Source organism: Barbatula barbatula (assembly GCF_947034865.1).
Source record: "Barbatula barbatula genome assembly, chromosome: 6".
In the NCBI taxonomy this organism is placed as follows: Eukaryota; Metazoa; Chordata; class Actinopteri; order Cypriniformes; family Nemacheilidae; genus Barbatula; species Barbatula barbatula.
Genome location: NC_136765.1, coordinates 13,696,435 through 13,721,252, shown reverse-complemented (window position 1 = coordinate 13,721,252; position 24,818 = coordinate 13,696,435). Strand labels below are relative to the sequence as shown.

The following is a 24,818-nucleotide window of genomic DNA, read 5'->3' as shown; positions in this document are numbered from 1 at the left end:
CAGCTTTATAGACTATAATGGGAGCAATTTGCTTTTGACGCATCAGTGTGTTAGTCAATTAAACAAGTGAAGCGTAAGGGTACACGTGTGCCCGTACTTTCATGTTAATGGAATTATATGTGGCTTAAAATACCCTGGGGCTAACGTTCCACGGTGCTCCAGTTCACCTTCCTATAATGCATATAGTGGAAACCTACAGTCCCAATGACTGCTCACACATCCTTATTATCTACTATGCAAATTACCCCAACCTCCGTGGTTTAACTCCTCATCTGCACTGCCTGCAGGGCTCTGAGTGATGGCACGGCACCTCTTTCACACCGTCTGTAGTTAGAGAGTGTTTGGAAATGTATAATATATCGCACATTTGCTGTACTCAGCATTTGGTTGAATTGGTTCATAGCCATTAAACATTTGTCGGACTCGAAAAGTTCACTCAAAAATGAAAATTCTGTCATTTGCTCTTCCTTATTATTCCCAAACAGTTTTTTTTCTTTTTCTGTGAATCACGAAAGGCTTTTTTCCATGTATTTAAATGGGGCATGTTGTTCATGAGACTCGTGCACTATATTTAACATTTTCTTGTGTAAGTAACAGCCTGAAATTCGAGTCATTATTCAGTGATAATTTTCCCCTCCAGTGAACTGTCAAACTTCGCAATCATTGAGTCAGTAAGAGCTGAATCGGTCTGGTTCATAAATGAATCATTCAGACTGGTTTTGTGAACTAGATCAGCCAATTCATTAAAACAATCAAACTTTGTTTAGGAATTTGGACAGTTTTATTTTTATCATTACCAATAGAGCTAAAGCAGATTTTTGAGTAGAGCAACAGTATTATTGACCTTTCTAGATTTTAGACAGATTTTGTACAGAATAGTCTGTCACTGTTAGCGATTGACAGCTCTAGTCCTAAATTGTTTTATTATATGGAAGCTTTTGTGGTACACATCAAGAGTAAACTCATTCATGTTTGTAACAATAATAATGGGGTGAGTAAATAATAATTACAATTTAATTATGGAGTGCACGATTTCCTGAAGATTATGTGCATTTGTTGTGCAAACACTTGTGATGGTGTCTGCGGGAAGAAGAGAGGAAGAAACAAGACTTATTTCCAAACAAGGATTTCAGTCTACCTTGCACTATTCTCTCTTTCTACTTCCTTTTTCTTTGGATCACTAGCTCATCTGTGTAGGGCTTTAGAAACACACCGAAACTTGTGCCGCATGCAAGCTTTGCAGTCTTACTTAAAATCTTTACATAGTACAATTCTCTTTGTGTTGTCGTAAGGCACAATCATGTCTCTTGAATTGTTTTTTCCACTAATGGTCAAAAAACTGCCTTGTGTGTTTAATTCTTCAGAATCGGCAAATAATCGGTAATGATTCATACTAATGAATAATGGCCATTTTAAAACAGCTGATGATCAGGGTCGGTAGATCCATCCTGTCAATCAAAAGAGGACAGGACAATGCAATGAATATGTGCTCTGTATATAGAAAATGTAAAAGGGATACCCACAAAAAAACAAACTAAAAATATTGCATCATTCTTTTTGTTCTGTAGAACAGACAAGAAGATATTTTGAGGAATTTAAAGGGGTCACATGATGCAAATACGTGTCTTTCTGTGTCTTTGGTGTGTCATGCATGTATTAGACACTTAAAATTGCAAATATTAAAGTGTCGGTACAAAAGATGCATTCTATCTGAAAGCGAATGCTTACCCAATCCTGCCTTGTGTAAACACACCCTCACAAATCCATGTCAGTTGGTGGTATGATTTGACAAAGACCGCCCAAATGTTTACGCAAGTAAGGTGGATATACCTGTCAGTTAGGGCTGGGCGGTATACCGGTTCTTACGGAATACCAGTGTGAATTTCTGTTATTACATTTTGAATATACTGTGTTACCGATGTATGTAGCTTAAAGAATGTGCTGGACGCGGCACTGCGTGACACTTTTGGACACTTTTTTTTTGGTCTCTATTTATTTGCTTAAATAATGTATGCAAGTTACCTTTGCATGCGATTCAGTTATTACAGTAGCCTAATTTTGCTGTTATAATATAGGAAGGGGATTGTTTACATTGTGAAGTTTGCTAAAATTTGCTAAATTAAAAGGTTCTGTATTTTGACTGCAACTGTCTTGCATCCTGATTCCTTCATTTCATGAGTTCAACCTCTTAATAAAAAACATCATTTTGTGGGACTTGCTTATCTATATAACACAAGTTTGGCATTTTTCTACAATATTCACTCACCATATGACGGTATAAAAGGGCATTTTAAGTCAATCAACTGCATGATTTCCTATCTTAATCAGTATAAAATGTGGTTAAAAAATACCGTCATGTACCGGAACTGGTATAAATCTGGAAAAGACTGTTATATAAATTCATGGTCATACCGGCCAGCACTACAGCATGCAGTACCTGATGTTCCAAATAGGCTAAGAGGCATTACATTTCCATCACACGCTTGCAGTATTTGACCAATCATTGCGCACTGGTTAACTGGCCAATCATAGCACACCTCGCTTTTCAGAGAGATGAGCTTTGTAAAAAAATCTGTGCGTTTCAGAGAGGCTGGGTATGTGGAAAATACAGCATTTTTGAACCTTAAATATATTCAATTTAGCCGTGTCATATGACCCCTTTAAGAAAGCAAACAGTTCTGGGCCACCTTTTGACTAACTTTTGTTTTCTACTACGTAGTCAATAATCTCCCAGAGTTGCAAGAAATTTACACAGGTTTGGATACAGAGTAAATGATAACAGAATTATAGAGTACTAACAGAGTATCCTTTTAAAAAGCATCACCAGTTTGTTCAATATAATTTGTCATTATATTAATTAATAAAAGTTATTTATCTTAAAATGTATCTTCAAAATCAGCATCGGCAGATTCCAACTATGAATAATATCAGAATATTTGTATCGGTAGAAAAATGAAATCTCGGTGCATCTTTAGCCGTGCTGTCGTGACCCAAGTCAAGCCAATTGTATGCTAAATTCGAAACTAAAGAGCAATCGTAAGAGCAGAATTCAGCATTAGGTTAATAAGGCCAAGATGTCTTGTTATGCCCATATACACTTCTCAATGAGGGCATATGTTTGTTGAGCATGTGTTCGCAATGTGCTGGTGCGGCAGCATAATAGGTCTGCCAACACCGCCCACCGCTTTTGACCCCTCCAGGAGAAGCATCCATCCAGAAATGCCCATCTGTGCTTCTACCTCCTCCAGTGAGATCCGTGTGTATGCTCTTATACCTGGCAGCTCCACACACATTGACAGTGCAAACACACTGCAGGGGTGTTTCGTTGTCCCTCCGTCCCGTCCTCCGTGCGCTTGTAGAAAATGTGCTAGTCTGCAGCGACTGCACAGCATGAGGAGAAACAGATTACAGTGGTGCCCATCACATCCCCACTGACATTTTACCTTTGGTTTCACCTTTGATCTCCAGCACTGCTGACTTACTGCAGTAAAAGGCTCTGCTCAGCAGTCGATGCTTCTAATGAGCTTGATGACATTTGCTTTGGTTCGTGCATGTGCGCTAAACATTGCTGCCTCAAAGGCGAGAATAGATTGCAGGGTTTATCGAGGCTTATTCGCACTGAATTTTTGTCAAAAGCGTTTTTGTCACAACAGGTTTGAAAGCAAAGCAATGCATCCTAAATAAGTGGCCTTGACGGTTTATTGGAAGGCGGACTTCCATCGCTAAAGAGACCATACAATACAGAGCGCTGCATTTCTCCTCATTTATAGTTAAGAGAAGCGTGCGCACATATACAAACCAATAAGATGACGAAAAGTGGACATTCGAAAGTTTTCCTTCCATCTTCTCGTCCTCCCACATCTGATCCAAAAGCGCCGTTTAAAAACCCTTCATCGCCGTGAATGACTGTTAAGATTTTGCTGTTGGTAAATAATTTGTGTCCGCTGGTGGTTCTAGAACTGGTTTAGTAAATCTACACTTTGCTGGAGAAGCGTTAACAAACTATTGCGCAGCACAAAAAATCCCATGTCATCCGCCACTGTTGTATTTGTTTCTTCTTCGTTTTGTTTGGGTGTACACGTGCATACAACACCCCCACACCTAATACGCATGCGCACAATGTCGTTTTCTCATTCTTGCATACTTCGGGGTTTACACGGGAATGAGAACGCCGCGGTTTTCAAAAGCTTGCGTTATCAGTCCCCTAAAACGCCGTTTCCGTGTAAATGGACAGCCAAATCGCATAAATTGTTTTGCGCTTTCACTTGAAAACAGTCTCGTGTAAACGGCCCCTAAGATATTTTGAAGAATGTTGGTATAACCGAACAACAGCGGTTCCCATTCACTTCTATTGTATGGACACAAAACCAATGCAAGTCAATGTATACCGTCATTGTTTGGTTACCAACATTCTTCAGAAAGTCTTATTGCGTTTTCTGCAGAGAAAGTCATACAGGTATAAAATAACAAGGGGGTGAGTAGGTTAAGACATTTCATTATTGGGTGAACTATCCCTTTAAGTTTAAAGTTTCTTTGCCATGTGTAGCATTGGTGTGAATGGTTTATGTGAAAAAACTATCATGAGATGTGAATCGCAGCAGGCATGACCTGCTACATTTCTTTTGCAAAGAATTTGTCATCCCAAACTGTACGGGCAAACAGAGCGGCGGACGGCATCCTGGCGACTGACTGGGATGCCAATGACCAAACCCCTCATAAACCATTCTGATTAGACTTCGTGGAGACAGCAGCCACACATCTTCCCCTTCACCACAGTCAGAATTCCAATGTCTACCGCTGAAATATTAAGCATCTCGTAGGTGCACTATCTCTGGAAGAGAGCATTTAATAAAACATAACTAGCCTCTATATCTAATATCTGTAGCCTAGGATTTGGCATTGCAGTGAAGTAAGAATTATTTTAACATCCCCTCTGTGAAAAGGGTTTTGCCTTATTTGCCATGTTGTATCTAAATTATTATTTTTATTCATACATTGATGTTTTTATTTACATTTATGCATTTGCCAGATACTTTATCCAATGCAACGGTGCATTTAAAGTACTCCAACATTGTGGCATTACAGTCATGTTGTGTGTCTCATAAGCATTTAAGCCAGACACTAACATTTCTGCTTCTTGATCTCTTTAAAGGTGTTTATACAGCGTGTGTTTGTATGTCGTTGCTTTGGACCTGAGCTTGGCTTAATGGGTTTCTGTTACAGCTGATGGCACCATCCATCCTAAGTTCTGTTGCTACGGCAGCAGGGGAGAGTGGGTGTCGCTGTTTTGAGCCCTCAGCATCAGCACTAGTTTGTGATTGAAACAGCGGGCATCTCATACACACACTTCCCCTCAAAACTTCTACTGTTTTACTTTATGCGGTAACTTACCCAGATGCTCTTTCCGGTCCTCCATGAATACCCTTGAGGAGAAGATAAATTACCCCTGTCTAAGAGCTCTTTTTTTGCTGACTCTAAAAAAAAAACAGTGAGAATATTTACTGTGTGTCAGTGATGTGAATTTTTGTGTGTGTTACAGGAGGAAAGAGAACCATCCGCATGTGTCACAGCTAAGCATATTTACGGGACGTCTAGTCTGGTAAGTGGGATCTGCATTCACATTTTGGCTGCTTGTTTAACTGCAATACATATTTGTCAATCAGAACACAAATAAAAAGACCTTTCGAAGAATGTTGGTAACCGAAAACCAGCGTTACCTTCTGCTATATAGAAGTGAACGTATACCGCTGTTGTTTGGTTACCAACATTTTTCCAAATATATTATTTTGTGTTCTGCGGAGGAGAGAAAGTCATACATGTTAGAAATGACAAGAAAATAGTGAATGGTGACCGAATTTACATTTTTGTGTGAACTATCCTTTTAATCAATATTAAAGATCTAGGTTTGTATGTGTGCATCCATGCATACTCCATCCAAACATGCATCTGCTGAAGTATTTTTTTTATGTCCACATATTCTTTCTACATTCTTTGCTGCGAGTGTGCATGTTACAGGTCTGGCAGCGTTAAACACGAGGCTGTATTTGGTAATGTTTCTCTCTCAGTGAGTTAATGTTGTCCTCCATGTGGGTTGTGGAAGTACGGAGTGAGTCGGGCTTGTTACTGCTGTCTCTGTCCAGACTCAAAGCTGCTCAGTGAAGGAGAATCCCAGCACAGACTCCCCACCCTCTTAAACATGTCTCAAGCATCTTTCAGCAAGCCAACTAGAGCATGACAGGAGCCTCTCGGCCTCATTCTCCCTAAACCCCCTGAAAACACTCTTCCTCTCTTTTTCTCGCTCTCTTTTTCTGCATTCCGTCCATCTGACGCCACAGTCAGGGGGCAAATGTGTCACATCTCATAGCTCAAGAGTTTCATTATTCGCCTATCCTAAAGATAGACACTCAGGATGTGGCTCTTCATTTTTTCCATGTTTAATATGACAGACATCACGAAGTCTAATGTTTCACCTGCATGTCTCTGTAACATTCTTACAGGCTTTTCTTCAAGACCTAAGCAGAGTTGCTAGTAACCTACTTAATTCATTCAACCTTACCTGCAGGACTTAATGAGGGTCGTAAAGCAGAACTGTTATTAGGAAAGGTCTTGAAACGTATACATCCTTAAACAAGAAAACCCTAACATGACAACTTCTACCTAAAGATTCGTAATACGGATCTAAATTTGGTACATCCTCTTTTTCAGTTTCCTCTTTCATGCCAGCATATTGTTTAACAAACGGTGCTGTGATTCAGACATGGAACAATGAGCTTTTCTTTTGAAATGCCATAAGACTAAAGTTCAAATATGTTGGGTTGGAACACTGGCATGTTTTTTATTTATAATTATAATAATAATCAACATGGATTAACATACAGCAATTATTAGCATACAATGACATACTGATGTTATAAGTCATGAAATCAGAAGCCTTCTCCTCACCATTGTCGTCACTGGAGATAAATGAGACGTGGTATTACCAGCTTAAATTGTAAAGACACTGGAATGTAAAACATCTAAACAGTGATGTTACATCACACATTCCTTATCAAAGAACAATGGCAAACACATTAACAGAAGAGTCACTGAAATTGACACACGTACATGCATTTAGGATGGGAGCCAAGAAATAATCCCATGACGTAAATAGGGCTGGGCAGAATGACGGAATATACCGTTACCACGGAATAAAATGTCAACTGTCAAATATTTTTCTATTTCGTGCATTCCACGGAATGTAAATAAGTAAAAAAAATATGGGAGTTATGAAGAAGAAATATGTGAATGAATGCACCCATAACAAAGTAACAAATCAAATACACTTTTGACTTTCTTTCAGTCTGTAGTTTCGTGATTCGCTCCAGTCCGGTGTTGTCCCAAATTTGGACTCCCCACCAGATTCCGACTCCCCTCATTGAAACTGCTGGGGGATTAGCTAATCCTTACCCCTCTCCCACACCCAATCCTAACACCTAATGTAAATGGGGAGTCGTTTTTCGGCACCACATCGGCGCTTTCTCTCTCTCACCCAGAGTTCTTGAGTAGGGGTGCAGTTATCTGCACGTGCATATAAAAAAAACGAATTCTCACGTATTTCAGAAGTCAGATTGTGTTGTAAAGCTGTTAATAGTTTTAATAAAATTCAACTTTAGTCGAGCCGAGGCGAAACTTGCGCTCAAATGCGCGACGATGCTTACAGCGTGAGCGCTTTGACGTGAACCCCCGTTTTGGGAGACGCGTGTGGAGTCACCAGAGACTCGCAGTGCAAAGACAAGCATAAGAATAAAGAAACCTAAAGAAAGAGAGTCACAACAAATAAAAAAAACTAAAAGTGAGCATCTAATAGAAAGTAAAGAACAATAAAGACGTACAGTACAGACCCCATGAACACCAGTTTATAAAACCAGTCAAATACTGTACTCTCATTGTTTATGCATTTATTCTTCATTGTTATACTTGTTGTCTATCTTCCTAGTGTATACATATGATATAGCCAAAAGATCAATAAATAATACATTTCATTATCAGAACTTAATTTGATATTTTATAACTATGATGAGCATTCAAATGAACTGTAATAAATAAATTAAGTCAATCTAAGAAAAATTAGGTATGAGAAATAGAATTATAATGGGAGATTGTTACACTGAAATATATCGTTATCGTGAAAACACTGTGAAATCAAGTAAACAAGAACTGTAATATTAAAGACCATAAAAAAATGAAGTCATATCGACAAAGTCCTTCCTATAGGTGCAGCATGTGACACCCGAAAAGAGAAAAACAAGATGTATAGGATAATGCTATGTAAGTCGCTTTGGATAAAGGCGTCTGCCAAATGCCAAAATGAAATAATCTTGTATTTTTACAAGTCGCTACTGATTCCTGTTATGGCATGCAAACAATGCGTGTCATATACCATAACAAATAAATAAACTAGGCAGAGTTGCTATCAGAGTAAAAAAACGAGAATTAACACATTTCAAAAAAGCCGGCCAAAGTACTACTAAAACGCTGTTCCTTCCTGTTTGAGAGAAAGCGGTTGGACCAGCAAGTCCCAGACGTTTAAATATTCTCAATATAAACTGTATATTTGCTTTGAAGCTGCTGGCTCGGCAAACGTTTTTCATCAGAGCTCACGTGAGCTGACTGCTCCTACAGCGGTGCAAAAGAAGAACGGGATGTGAACTGACCTACATCATCCAGAAGAAGGCTGTGATGTTGACATTCCTGCACGCTGCGTCTATTCGCTAGAAAACCCATATCATAGCAGCCATAAACAGTACAGACAGAGATTGGCTTGTTTATGAGATTGGAGATAACGTTTGTGCAGGCACTGGTGCGTGTGTGGTCATGTTTGTTTGTGTGGCGTGTAGTTGTTTGCTCTCCAGGCTGTAACGGCACAAACTGGGAGCAGGCTCAGACTCCGCAAGACCCCTTCAGCATGCCGGCTTGAGTCCACCCCAGCTTCCTCCATCCACATCCAGCACTTGACAGCCTTTGAGAAACTGAGATTCGAAGAAAGCGTCGCCTCCCTTTTGTTTGGCTCTAAGATTAGATGTTTGGGACTGTGGTCACCCACCTCTTTTGTTTTCTTTTATTTAGGCGATTGCCTTGAGGGTCACTGTCAGAGATCACTGCCCTCCATTGTTCGGAGACGTCAGGGGAGCCAGTTTTGCTTAGACAAGAGCGTTCGGATGCTGTAAGAGGCCCCATTGTGGTTGGATGGAAAGAGGTTGATGTGCGAGGATCAGCCAGTGCCCTATTGTGACTAAGATGGCTGGCACAGAAACCCTAAAAGTAGCAACATTGGGGTTAAAAGGGAGATGAAACCTGTGCCTAGTTAAAGCAATAGTTCACCCAAAGATAAACATTCTGTCATCATTAATTCACGCCCATGTAATTTAAAACCGTATATGACTCTTTCTTCTTTGGAACACAGATGAAGATATGTTGAGTAATGGAATTTTGTTTCCATACAATTAAAGTCAATGGGTCCGATGTTGTTCGGTTACCAATGTTCCTCAAAAGGTCTTCTTTTTTCTTCTGCATAAGAAAGAAAGTCATACTGATTTGGAGTGACATGTTGGTGAGTAAATTATGTTTTTTAACATAATTTATTATGTTTTTGGTTTTGCGTGAACTATACCTTTTTTTTGTTTTGCGTGAACTATACCTTTAAGTTACGTAAGCCCTTAGTCATATAATACTGTATATATCCATATACACGCAATATAAGTTTTTTGTTCCAACTGGTCTGAAACACATAACCATACCCATTATAGGGTGGGCGGACTGACAAAGAATGAAAGAGAGATGAGGTATTAGAGAGAGAGAGAAAGAGATACAAGACAGAACAATAGCAGGCGAGACGGAATCATGTGAGACATATGTTCCAATAATAAAGTGACTTTTACACATGAAACTACAGGGCGAGACTCCAAAATGCATGCTCTCGCGTCAGCGATCTCAACACAGCCCGAGGTGTAAAGATGGGCAGAGTTCTGACACGCCCCCACACACAGGTTTTCCCATGTTCATTCATCTCTCAGAGGCAGTCACAAACCGATTAGCTCTATGCTCGTCACTGAGACCGACTCCTTATTAACCAAGCAATGCTCAGAGCGTAAGCCAGAGAAGAAGCTCCGAGACCGATTTCAAACAACTGCCCAGACTGTCCAGAGACTAAATTAAAGCACACAGAAGGACATCTTACTCAATTGCTAACACGCAAAACAACTCGTTCGGCTAATTTCTTCCTGTTCCACTTTGAAGGGAGCATACTTGAAGAAAGCGGAGGTAATTGATTTGTGTTCTCCATCTTTCGGTTGGGGGGCTTTAGGTTTCTCTTTCGCTGTCATTATCTTGTCCAAGGATTTGAAAAGTTGTGAGAGATTGTACTTTCAACTCTCTAAACACTGCTTTTTCATTGTTTCGTGATTTTGTTTCTTCTTTTCGGGAGTCCTGTGTAGGGTTGTTTGACAGTGAAGGAGTGTAATCACTATGTCAGTACACATAACGTTCTCTCACTCAGAGACGCAAATGGAGTGTTTGAGACTGTCAGACTTGGAAGACGTAGAGAGATGTCTCTAAACACTTCAGGCATTAACTTGCTTCTCGCAACTGTGACCCCAGTCTCACTTCTAAAAGAATGTCATACATGTTTGGAATCACGTGAGGGTGACCCTTTATTTATTTAGCTTTGAATACCTCTAGGGATGTACCAATCCGATATTCTGGATCGGATTTCGCTCCGATCCATACCTTTTTGAAAGGATCGGGTATCGATCATGCGCGAGTCAGCACGACCGATCCAAATCCAATACCAAATTACCAGCAATTGTTGAACGGGGAGCTGTATTTAAGAAAACACTGCTTTTTCAGTAAAACGAAAAATGCATTTACTTAAAAATAATAATTAAATACTTTGAAATTTATTTTGCGTAATTGCCTGACAGTCGAGTTTAGCGGGGAGACCTTTCAGGACCCAACTTTATGCCTATATGGAAATTAACTTCAGCGCGTTAAAGATGTCGCAGATGTGGAAATATTTCACGCTTGAAATAACAGAAAGCAGCACAGCTTCCAGTGTGGAAGAGGTGGAAGTACTGTTGCGTGTTACAATACGACACATTTAGTCAAACATCTTCAGAAGCATCACGGAAAAGATCACGAAGAGTTTGTACAAGCGAAACACAAAAAGGACGAATTAAAGCACCAAACCTTCCAGGAAGTATTTCAAAAGCAAGAAAAACTTAATAAAGCCGACAAAAAATCTGTAAAAATCACAGAAAAAGTTGTGGAATTTATTGTACTAGATGATCAGCCTCGATCTGTTGTGGAAAATGTAGGCTTCCGTCGCCTGAACCGCGTTAGTTTACCATCGCGTAAATACATTTCTGAAACCGCTTTCCCCGAGTTATTTTACAGTCTCGTCGCATGTTGCGGATCAGTTAAAAGATGTAAAATCTTTGAGCCTCACTACTAATATTTTGAGCTCCGACGTGTGTCCCATTCCCTTTTGAGTGTAACAGCGCATTGGATGGATTCTGGTTACGCATTGCAGAGTGCTGTGCTACATGCTAAAGAGTTGCGAGGATCACACAGAAGCAGCGTGATTTCAGCTTCAATCAAAGAAATGCTGGATGGTTGGAAAATACAGATTGTCATTTGGATGACTCCATAGCTTGATTCAATTTAATTTATTTCAATTACAAGTTTAGCACAGTGTTCTTAATAAAGATGTTCGTCATACTGCGTATATTATTTATCTAAGTTTTGATGTATTTCATGAATATACAAAGCTTGACTTTAAGCAGATAAATTTAATGACTGTGTGAGTTACAGACATTCTAAACCTTAAAAGGTCAACAATAACTGGTATCGGATTTGGTTCAGTATCGGAATCGGATCAGCAGAGAAAAACTGGTATCGGTGCATTCCTAAATATCTTCACACATTTCCTGGTGCAAACCATAAACAACCATTAACTTAAAGGCAAAATGAGAGTTTTCTCTCTTTCTCTCTTTCTGTCGTACTCTGGCAACCATCTCTAGCACACATGATGAAGTAAAGGTCATGTGTTGTATTAGCTCATAAAAAAAGAACAAGTCTTGACGCTGTCCGCATCTGCTCTATCATACAGCCTCAGTAAACTAACTTGACATTAAATAGATTTGACGCCCTTCCAGGGACCACTGCAGTGATGCTCGACATCTAGTGCCTTGCTATTAAGACAAAATATGGCTTTGTACTGACTTCTTGTGCAAGGCTATAAGGTGTTCTTTCAAGGTCTGTCAGTAAAATATGTATAATTGCAATAAATGGTCTAATGCTGTCGCTTCAAGGAAAACAACATAACAGGCCTGTGCACACCACAGTTCAGAAGCCATTACAGTTTCATTATTTTAAGACATGTATAATGCAATCTTAAAGATATTCGTTTATCAATCTTCTGTTGTTCATTTACATTATCTAACATATACAAATATTATTGTCTATTTCAAAAATCCAGTCGTCCACTAATGTCCCCTTTAACAGAATTCCATCCTCACACATTTCAGTTTGAATTGTGACGGCTCTTAATCTTTTAAACATCTCTCAAACTTTAATCTACTGCTGTGATGGATGGAAATAGATTTGTCTTTTTGATCTACTATAGCTAGTCAATAAAACACCCACATGTACACTTAATCTCTAATAAGAAGTTAAATCAAAGTTATCCCCTCCTTCACACGTATACCCCCAATCTCACTCGTGGCCCAATGAGAGTCATTAAGTTTATTACAGCTCTTGACTCAAAACTTTAAAGGACTGAAATGATTCAGCAGCTGATTCATTCAGAGTCATCTGTATGATCAGTTTTGTTGAACCTCGATCATGAATATTGCTATTAAATAAAGGACTGTACTTATATATAGTGTCACTAGAGATTACATTTACATTTAGTCATTTAGCAGACACTTTTATCCAAATCGACTTACAAAAAGTTCAGGGAACAATAGACGATATGTCAAACAGGAGCAATAATACAATAGATTCTAATACAAAGTCACTCGTTTCAACAAAACTCTCACTACACGTTGAGAGAAACTGAGAGGCTTAGTGTACATGAAATATTTTTTTTCATTTGTCTGTCAAGTATTCACAGAAGAGATGCGTTTTAAGTAGTTTTTTGAAGGTTGTAAGAGATGTGGTTGACCAGACCAAGTTAGGAAGAATGTTCCACCAGGAAGGAGTTGTGAAGGAGAATGAGCGGGAAAAATTACTGCCCTTATGAGAAGGCAATACAAGCCGCAGCTCGTCTGCTGAACGAAGGGTTCTTGATGGGGTGTAGTAGGGTGTGAAAGTATGCCGGTGCAGATCCAGTGATTATCCTGCAGGTAAGCATTAGTGACCTGAATCGGATACAGGCTTCAACCGGTTGCCAGTGGAGAGAGATGAAAAGGGGTGTCACATGAGCCCTTTTGGGCTGTTGGAAGATGAGGCGTGCTGCTGAGTTTTGATCCAGCTGGAGTGGTTTGGTAGCCTTTGCAGGAAGACCAGCAAGGAGAGCATTGCATAAGTCCAACCCTGACATTACCAGGGCCTGGACAAGGAGTTGTGCTGCATGCTCAGTGAGATAGGATCTAACCTTTCTAATGTTGAATATGGCATATCGGCATGATCCGGTTGTCTTTGCAATGTAATCATTGAAAGACAGCTGTTCATCAAATATGACTCAGAGGTTCCTGGCTGTTTTGGAAGGAGTGATTGTGGGATTGTCAAAATTAGATGGTGAGATTGTTTTGCACCGTGGGGTGTGCCTGAAACACAAGTAGTTCTGTCTTGGCCAGGTTCAGCTGGAGGTGATGCTCTTTCATCCAAGCTGAGATGTATTCTAGACAGGCTGTTACATGCGAGCTGCTACAGTGGTATCGTCTGGGTGAAACTAGATGTAGATCTGTGTGTCATCAGCATAACAGTGATACGAGAAGCTGTGTGCCTGTATGATGGGTCCCAAGGATGTCGTGTAGATAGCAAAAAATCAGCGGTCCAAGCACCGATCCCTGAGGGCCCCAGTGATCATGTGGTGAGCAGTGGACTGCGATTATGGGTGGTAATGATGTTAATGGTGATTGGCAAGGCAGCCTTTACTATTATTTGTTCTTGCATTGCAATTTAGTTTTGTAGTTTTTAGATTTTGACGTGCTACTTGTGCTGTAGATGTGAATTGATCTATTTGTGTGCTCCAAATGAGCTATAAACCAGAGTATCGTAGAGACTAGGTGAGGTGGTATCTCTTTCACTTGGCCCAACACGCAACCACTAAGCAACCAACCTTAAACAACCTAATAACGCCAAAGGAACCCACTAAAATCTATTTAGACCACCTTAGCATCTCTCTGGCAACAACCCACATCTTTTTGGGGCATTTCATGTATTGTATTCACTGCAATTCTGATACAATAAGAGACACTAAGCACCGTTTCATTGCTGTCCTTCTGAATCCTCGGCTATACAAATTTGAAGTTTTTCAGGATATGGAAAGGCACTGTACATTTTACATGATTAAATACTGCGCTGTTCAAGTTGAAAAGCAGTTCTTCATACTTTTTATTGGTAAGACATTTGCAAAACAGTGACTAATTCAATTCAATTATAATGATTTATGGCAAAAATAAAAATCACGAAATATGGAGGTACAAGGTTAAGAAGGAAAATAGTGATATATGTGACCCTGGACCACCAACCAGTTTTGAGTGGCAACGGAATATTTGTATCAAAGTAAACAAAACATTCTATAGGTCAAAATTATTGATTTTTCTTTTATGCAAGTAAAGATCATGTTCCATGAAGATTTTTAGTAAATGTCCTTGCACCCTCAGATTCCAGAGTTTTAAATAGTTTCTCAGCAAAATATTATATTCTATAACAAACAATATGTCAATGGAAAGCTTATCTTATTCAGCTTTTAGATTATGTATAAATCTCAATTTTGACAAATTTACCCAAAAGACTGGTTTTATTGTCCAGGGTCACATACAGTCTGTATAGCCTCAAGTATTTAGTTAACTTCACATCAGCTTTGTTGTACAATACGCACATGCTCATACACACACACAACTACAGAGGCAACACCAGATTGCCTTAACAGGTGTTGCCTGCCTAATGTGACACTTATTGAATATAAAACTGATGAAAGAGACAAACCCAAGCTTCCCTCTCCTAATTGCCCTCCCACCCCCTGTTCGAACAGGCCCACTCTTTTGCATAATTGTTTTTTATACACATGAACCCTTGGAGAACGTGTCTGTTCTTTCCGAGCAGGTGTGACCTTTTCCCTGATGATCAGAGATAGCCTCAGGCCACACCTTTTACATAAACTCCACTCGCTATCAGAGCAGACTAAAACAAAACACACACACACAAACAACCGGGGTAACACATTCGCATTGTCTTGCTTCAACGTGGAGGTTTTGCAACCTCGCCAGTTTTCCTGCACAACTTTCACACGTTCAACCACAAACTCAACAGTCTCACGATGCATCTGACAAACCTCACACAAACTCTGCTCACAGCTTCATTTGCAGAGAAATGGAGAAGTCAAAAATTTATATTGTCTCAGGTTAACGCTACATCAAACAGGGCCTAAAGCTTACAGTGAAAAGGCAAAGTGAAACGTGCTCTATTCGGTATGTAGACCAACAGAACACACCGAAATGAACATTTTCTAAAACGTATAGAAAAAATGTTGATATTTTAATCGATCACATACATCTGACTGGCTTGGTTGTAGTGTTTTATTTGTAGTTTCGTTCCATAGGAGAGAGTCATATGGGTTGGTCTGGCATGGGTGTGTAAATGCATCATTTGTTTTACATACTGTATCTTCTATTGAAACGAACAAAGAAATCCATGTATTAAGACAATGCTGATAGAATGGCTTAACCGAAAACTTGTATTATACTCAGTCTTTTGTCGTAAGATGTGCACCGGTAATGTTTAGAAAAGGCATGTGTATACAAGCTTACTAGACTAACCAAACTTGTTGTTGTCATTTTACATTGGACACTGTATATTTAGTCAAAAGTTTATTCAGGCTATATCAGAAAGTGTCCATAGTCATACAAATAAAAGACAAAAGGAGTATAAATAGGTGAAGTAGGTGTATAAATATCTAGAGGGTCATCAAAATGGGGCATGGTGTCCTTGTTGTGCCAGATAAGTTCAGTTCTGCTCTTGCACACGTGCCAGTAGGTCGAGAGACCACGTACCAACTTGGCATTAACTTTTCTTCAGTTCAACGACAATATGTCGCACATCCACGGACCTTGAAGACACCTGATGCTTGCACGTGGGGGGATCTGTCACTCCAAAGGTGTGACCTAATGCTGGGTTTATAGTAGCGGTAATGAGGCATGGTACGCATCAGGTGCACCTCATGTCATCACACCCTGCCAGTGGTGGTCTGTGCCTGTCCTCCTGGCCACCTGCTCCTGTTGTGACTCTGGACCTGGGCCGGCAGTAATGGGGCCAGAGGGCTGATCATTTGAGGGTGGACAGATCCTCTTTTGTGGGGACTTTTGGTTGGCAATGGAAATCATCAACTGCCCTTTAAATACAAAATAATAATAATTGCTTGTGGAGAGGTCTTTTGAGTATTGTGAGCAAGCAACCTCTTAGATGAGTCTACTTTGGTGCTTTTTTGCACTTCAAATGTCCCAAAGAAGTTCTTGTCTAGTGGAATAAATTCATTGTTTTGATCAGCCTCCATAATTCTCTCCCTTTTTGTTAAAAATATTAAATACAGAAGATGTAGGGAATTTATTTTTATGTCTTCTTTTGAGCATGTTGATTTTCCGTCTCCGCAGGAACAATACGTGCAGATTTCTACTGATATTCAAAGTTTGCAAATTTAAGATGCAAATTCAATTGTCAGTCCACATTTTCATTTAATTGATTAGCCTGTCCTTATTCAGGAGAAAGTTTCAGCATTGAAGTACGAATTCGCCCCAGGTGAGCAAAACGTTCAACCGGCTCTTCAGGAGTTCTGGAAAAATGTGGAAAAATCAAAATCGTGTTGTTATTTCAAGTATCTGAGATGGAAGGATTGCCGTAAAATACTCCATATACAATTCATAATAACATACATTTTAAACGAACATTGACCATCAATTTTTCTACTTACCTGTCAATGCCTTAGAAGAGTTTAAATAAGCCAATGTCAGTGAAAATGGCCGGCCGCATCTTTAACTAAGGCAGACGTTAGCGCAGTGGCTCTGGGTCTCTGTGTGTGACAGCTGCAGTGTGTTTTCTTTAACTTAAGTAAGACTAAATGTGCTTCCAGCTATAGAGATAAGGTGCAGTTTTTCTTTGCAGTGTAAACACCTTAATATTCCTCGATGTAAGACACAAAATACAGTGAACATAGAATCCAGGATTTAAAAATGTTGAACATTGGATGTTTACTGTTAGTCATGATACCAGGTGGGATTATACTGGGCTACATTGTTATCCCTGTTGATAAAAATAACTTATGCATATGGTATGTTTTGAGGCATGATGCAAATTTTATAGATAAGCACATCATTTTTCACACCATGTGATCTTTTCACCTCTGAAGAGTTTGCATGAGAGGTATGTTTGAATGGCCCACGTTTAAGTGGGTTGCTTTAAGCGATAGCATGTCTGTCCTCTGAGAGGTTTTTAAGAGAAAAACGTTCTCTTAAAGATCCCACGTCATCCTTACGATGCCTTGAAGTATGTGAAGTGTCCCATTTCCGAAGTCTCAAGCTCTGAAAAAGCAAAGCCTGGTTTTCATGTGAAAACATTGTCAACTTTTGTGTTTTTGTTTGTGTGTAATGACTTAATGAACCCTCTCACATTTATCCCCCGTAGGATAAACTGTTCTAGATATTGTATAAAGCACACTTACAGTACACAAGCATATAGGCCACACCTGAATTTAACATGCTTGTATTTCATAGCATATAATGAACCCATTCCTCGTCCTCCTTCCGAGTTATTAATATGTTGATCTTCTACTTAAGCTGAAAGCTAATAGGTTATCAGAGTTTCACAGGACATCGGATCTGTACCGCAGTCTGGTGGAAGAATAGGCTAGATAATGCAGTAAGAGGGAGTGGTCGATAGACATATAGGGCTCCCACAATGCACCTCTATTGATAAAAGGAGTTCACCTGACATTTCTCAGAATGGGAAAGAACGTCAGAGAATCCATTATTCTAGATGTTTGTGTGTGCTTCATCTATCAAAAGGCTATCTTGTTTATTTATAGCTGCATAGACAACAAACTGAACTAAACTACTCTCAATCGCCATATGGATTTCAATAAAACATATAGTAAGATCAGAAAATGAATGCTATGGGTAATATAAAAATCACATGTAGTTTGTTCCTGTGGGTTTATGTTTCAGAGTATTACATTTAGGCCCATAGCTTTAGACAGCATAGTGACCATTTGTATTGATTCAATTGTAGTATTTGACATAAAATGACAACTGTGTGCTGTGTGATTTGTAACAAAATGTTTCTGAAAATTACTTTTAGAGGACATTTATCCTGACAGAAATAAATACGCTCCTGAAGGCAACGCTGTAAAAATGGTGCTAAAATAAGTATAACCAACAGAAGAAGCTAACATATAGGCTACTCCAGGGGTAAAGGAGGAGATTTGACTCGTTTAAAATGTGAATCTGAATCCCTGCAAGCTTAAAGTAAACAATGTTATCGTCCACTAAGGCATGTAGTTGGTTCTTAAATGACTAATCCATTAAACCTGTGGGTGTGCGCCTCATAACACCTGTGTTTGAATGAGAGATGATGTGGCTCATATGAGAGCGGGAGAGAGAGCGAGAGATGTTACAGACCTTTAAAGACACTTTATGCTGTATTATCACATCACTGTATGGCGCAGAGGTTGGAAAAGTGAGTAGATGCTTTTATTTATCGTGCTGAATGTTTGTGAAGGATGCAAAACATGTTTTGGCTATGTGTAGATAGCACTTTTAGTCCGATTTGTTTACTGATGACAGAAGTTTCTGTTTACTCATCTCGAAAGTGTCACCATGACTTACAGCAGAACTGTAAAAACTTAAAAAACATGCAAGCTCGGGTGTCTCAATGACCTGAGACATGTACCGAGTTTATTTTTCAACCACATCGTAAATTTCCTAATGGTTTATGTATGTGTGATTAATTGTAATAATGGCAGTTTTAGTGATATTAATGATAAAACTGGTTTGGTGTCGATGAGGGGGAGTTTTACTGATGAAATACTGCATAAAAATCGTTTAGGAAACACTGTGGCAAAATGTGATAGTTTGTCATGGTAGCATTCAATCGATAAATATTGATTTTTAAATATTAGTATTTGACACTTTTAAGAGTCTGTCATTCCCAGCTGCTCTACGAAAAAGCCGTGCATCGAACGTTTGTTACACATATTTCATGGTACGTTGAAGGTCTGCGGTATGAAAAACCTAATGGTGAAAGTCACTGTGGCATGACTGTATAAATGGCTGCTCAGCTGTTTGAGTTTATTGGCTCACTTTGTGTTTTATAGTTTTAAAATGAAGAACAAGCTTGAAATTAGCGCTGGGTATCAGCAGTTACATCACAGCACACATTGGAGCTTAAAGTTCATGCAGAAATGAAATTTCTGTCATCATTTGCTCATCTTCGTGTTGTTCCAAAACTGTACAAATGTCTTTGTTCTGTTGAATACAAAGGAAGATATTTGGAAGAATGTCAGTAACCAAGCAGATCACATCCCCCATTTTCTGCCATAGTAGGGAAAGTAAATACTGGGAGTCAATGGGGGATGCGATCTATTTGGTTGCTGACATTTTTCCAAATATCTTCAATTGTGTTTAGAACAATGAAATGCCAACAGATTTGGGTGTGAGTGTGAGTAAACAATGACAGAATTTTCATTTTTGGGTGAACAAAGAAGATCATTTGATGGTTTTGCTGTAAAACCAATGTGTGGTTGTATGTTTTTCATAAATGGGGTTTATATGTCATTACTTTGTTGAGAAGCATGACTGGTAATACCCAGGATGCCATCCTGCAGGCATTAATTATGGATTTATTGCTGTCCTTGCCTGCACGTTGCTGCTGTGTCACTATGCAGATCTCAATTATTCATGAGCTCTAGGAGCGGGATACTGGAGGGTGCGCTCATGCAGGACGGTGCAGTTTACAGATTATTTCTCTTTCAGGACCAAATCGTCCGGTTCGGTTTAATGCAGCATTTTAATGACTTGCTACCCATTTTCCATTTAAAACTAAGACTTATAGCAGTGACTGGTGACATTTCTGTAATGAGGATGTTGAGCGTATACTTACACTTGCTGTCTGTGATGTATGTTTGTGCAGGAAACTTGGAATGCCCAATTCACCCCTGGGTGTGCCAAGTTAATTATAAGCTTAAATAAGTACAATGTCATTGTGGAGAGGCACTTTATTTGGTGTTGTAAATAGATGTGTCGTCCCCTATTGCACACTTCAGGCCTGAAGAAATTATATATCATTCTTTGTCACGAATGTATTTGTGCTGAATGGCACTAGAGTGACTTGATTTTAAGGTGTCGTAGTGTCATTTTTACACATTTCATTTTGCTAAGCAGATGTCGACTTATGCGGTTAGAGCTGTATTTGTACGATTTTGGAGTAAAAAATAAACATTTTTTTTTTTAAATAATATGAAATAATCTGTGTTGAGGTCAAAGGATCTATTCACAGAAATGCAATATAATATTCCGGTACATAACTATGTCTTTAGAGATGTTTTATGACCTTAGAATTAGCTTTTTCTATCTACATACACCGTGGGCCTCCTTACATGGAATTCTCCATGTTGTTTCTACAGTAGCCCTAAACGGACAAACTGCTTTACAGATTTAATTTCGTAAATATGTAATCTCCTCTGGCAAAGACGTGAAAACCAGTCACTGTGTCAGCCACCGTAGTGCTTTGAAAGGGAGCGGTGAAGTGAGCCGTTGGTTGCAATTCGCAACCTCACCTCTAGATGCCGCTACATTTCCTACACTGGACCTTTAAGGAACAGATTGAATTTACCGTTTTAATACCGTGACTCTTCTTCTCTCTGAACCTCACATTGCATCCTAAGCGGAGATGACAATGATAGCAAATGTTATAAGTCAGATTTGGGCCAATGAGATTGTGCTATGTGGAGGCTACCATAATAGCTGAATATGATGTGTAAACGCAGGGAGTAATGTTAATATTCTTAGCATGACATCGCTTTCGACATCAGTGCCTGGAACTGGATACAATTATTTTTAGAGATGTTAAAATGTGTCGTTGTGTACTATTGTGTCAAAAGAGCAAGAAAAATCCAGATTTCCATGTCTTAGCCCTGTTTTAATCAGTAGGATGCATGCATAAGATCATAAGATGATGTTGTGTATGCTAATAAGAGCGTGTGCAACGTCTTTTGTTTACGTTTAGCGCCCGGTGCACATACGCCCTGTTGACTGCAGTAGCGATGTGCATAAATAGCTGCCGGTATGCTGTACTCAGACACAAGCAGAAGGTCACTCTATTGATTCAGTCCCGCACTGCAGCCTTTGATTACCGGGTTTGACACACCACCACAATCTATAATACATTGTATATGCTCCGCGCAGAAATCCATAATGGCTCTCTATATTCCGCCCTCATTCATAATGAAGGATAAGCACTGCTTGCATTCCCCTATCTGTCAGATACTCCCATCCGTCAGCCTCGTTTTACATGCACAGTGAGTGGCACATTATACCGGCTCCGTAAATGCTTTGCTTTTAAGATATGGCCGTGGGTGTGCCGTTTGTATTAACTTAAGATTGTGATACAAGTGCAGTTCAACTGTGATTGCTCATTTGAGTCAATAAATGAATGTACAAGCGTTCTCGAGTCGAGCGAAAGTCACAACGCAGGTTTGTGCGTGCCTGTCACGGCGTGTCCCACGCCGCTTTTCAGCACCGAGCCTCAATCTGCGCTGCCACGGCGAAATGAATTATTGTGAGCCGTGAGTTCGTCGTCTGAATTGAATGTGATGAGATAAAAAAGACAGAGTGCCATACATAATACAAAGACAATAAAACATGTCTTTCTGTTGCTGTTCCTAGAGCTTAAATGGTGCTTGCAACGGTTCCGTATCGGGGTGCATTGAATGTGTGTGTATAAAATGTAAAGGCAAGGCAAGGCAACTCTAGTTTTGCTTTAAATCGGCATTCCTGCTCGTATTCATTGTCATTTCAGACTTGTGTCTGTTGAATTTCAACAGAAACAAACCTCAAGTTACTCAACAGCATGAAAGTTATGAATTTTCTATATAATCTTTTTTAGCTATTTGTGCCTATACTAATATAAATGTGTGTGCGTGCGTGCGTGCGCGTTCGCAATCATGTAGTCAAATGCTGTGTTGACATTAACAATAAATTTGTTTAACAAAATGCCTTTCATTACGCCTTTATTTTCACTAGTTGCATCGAGTTATGACCTTAGAAAGACATTGGCAAAATATAATAAGCATTTTAGTAGGCATAACTTTCTATTCCATGGTCACATGAAAATTACGGGTCAACCTGAGTGCATTGTACAAATACAGTATCCCACACTGTGTACTGTGCGTACATACTGTGTATATAACAGGAGCCCTATTATGATGTTTTATACAGTTTCCTTTAATGCATCAAAAGACTTACAACTAAAAAGTTATCCGCTTAAATCAATCTACATATTCGCTGAATCATAATACTTATACTATTACAGAATCAAGCATCATTTTTAACTCTATAAATACACTTTTCCATCAAGCCCATCAGAAGTTCATAATTCACAATAACTTTCTGCTGACTTGAATCTTGCTTTGACTTCTTGAGCTCATTTGAATCTTCTTTAATAGCTGTGCGACTGTAGCCTTCTCAGCAGTGGACCTTATTTCAGTCTTATATCCATGTGGAGGGAAGGGCGGAGCTGATAATCTCAGACCTCACTTATTCCTTTATCTCTCGCTGTTACTGCAAGCATGTCCTGCCATCTCACTTATCACACACGCTGCTGTGTTTTTACAGAAGCATAAATCCTTGGAGACGCCCTGGAGGAAGAGGAACTAATCTGAGCCATCAGTTCTCCGAGGATCTCGAGGCAGGGGGAAAACAAGATCCGCGCATACTTGAACGCTCTGCTTCTCCACTGCCATGATATAACCTCTGAACGTTTACACGCACTCAAGAAGAGCCCCAGCGACTCCTGACGTTCACCCTCTGCTGTTGAGGTGCCTTGAGGTGGTGCGTCGCTGCTGGTGTGAGCATGCCTCAGACTCCTGTGTTGTGAAAGGAGTGTGTTCTGGGCAGCAGTAGGCGCCATGCGTCCCTGGACGGGCTCGTGGCGCTGGATTATGCTAGTGCTGCTGGCCTGGGGCACGCTGCTTTTCTACATCGGGGGTCACCTTGTGCGGGACAATGATCATCCGGAACGGTCCAGCAGGGAGCTCTCCAAGATCCTGGCCAAGCTGGAGAGGCTGAAACAGCAGAATGAAGATCTGAGACGTATGGCCGAGACACTCAGGTAAGCTTTTGGGATTTCTCAAAACACTTTACAAATCTCACATTGTTTTAATGGAATTCTCTTTGAACTTGAAATGTTTTAAGATGGTTATGATTTAACATAAATCTGGGATGTCCCTTATAAAAATTAGGGTAACGCTTTTTGTTAACAGTAGTAAATGCATTAACACACATAAACTAACAATGAACAATATAGTTTTTCAGCATTTATTAATCCTTGTTCATGTTACTTCATGTCAAAACAGTTATTCATGTTAGTTCATGGTGCATTTACTTATGTGAACAATGACAATGTTTGATTTTAAAAATGTTTAAGTAAATGCTGAAATTAACATGAACTAAGATGTATAAATGCTGTAAAAGTAATGTTTACTGTTAGTTCATGTTACTAATGTTAACAAAAACAACCTTATTGTAAAGTGTTACCAAAACAAATACAAATTGTGGTTTATTAAAGTAACAATAAGTATTGAGCGTTATGTATTTTACATTTATGTAATTATGACCTACAATGACTGTACGAAATTATGGTTTCTTAAAAAATAGTTTGGGTTAAAAAAATCGAAATTTTAAAGGGATAGTCTACCCAAAAATGTTACTCATTTATTTTACTTTTTAGATGGAGTATCCCTTTAAGCCAATTCAAAGCTAATATAAAAATATCAAGATTTATATAGAAATTTTGCTAAATATAAAAACAGTTTATGTAATATCCTTACTTTATTGGCCAGCCTAGTTACCACTGGACCTCATTAGACAGCGCTGGTTTTAAACGTTCAGGTCATTCTTAGTGCCTTTCTGCTATGCATTGTGGGGTTTGACAGATAGCCACATAGCTATTTCTGAATTGCTTTGCTAATTAAATGATCATTATCCTGGAGGAAGCCTCATATCATCAACCAACATAAACACTCTTCTTTACAGCTTACCCACTCGTGCCGTAGCCTCTGCATGCATGTGGTTCAGGTTTTATGAACCAAGTGTAAAATATTGCATTGAAACACACTAAAGTCTGCTCTGTGTGTATGTTCCATGGTGAATTATTGCAGTGTGCATTAGAGGTTGCACGAATTAGTCGACTAGTCGCGGGTCATGTGATTTTAACACTATACCTTAAAGAACAGGCTTCTCCAAGAGAACTGCCTGTGGGGCGGATGTCATTCCCATCCGCTTCAGCCAATTCCGTCACACTCCTATATGTTATCTTGTCCTGTTATCGTCCATAACATTCACGATTTG

General features: G+C 39.4%; 1 protein-coding gene across 2 annotated transcripts in view; it reads left to right on the top strand.

Annotated features, from left to right (window-relative positions):
- Positions 1–24,818, top strand: part of fut8a (fucosyltransferase 8a (alpha (1,6) fucosyltransferase)) — a 67,535-nt gene that overhangs the window by 15,348 nt on the left and 27,369 nt on the right. Inside the window, exons 2-3 of one of the 2 annotated variants that reach the window (XM_079458927.1) lie at positions 5,540–5,599; positions 23,085–23,580. In XM_079458927.1, coding sequence (XP_079315053.1) covers positions 23,378–23,580 — 203 coding nt within the window. In that variant the 5' untranslated portion in view covers positions 5,540–5,599; positions 23,085–23,377. Of the gene's footprint in view, positions 1–5,539; positions 5,600–18,716; positions 18,931–23,084; positions 23,581–24,818 lie in introns of those variants that run through there. The other variant, XM_079458928.1, reaches the window with a different exon arrangement.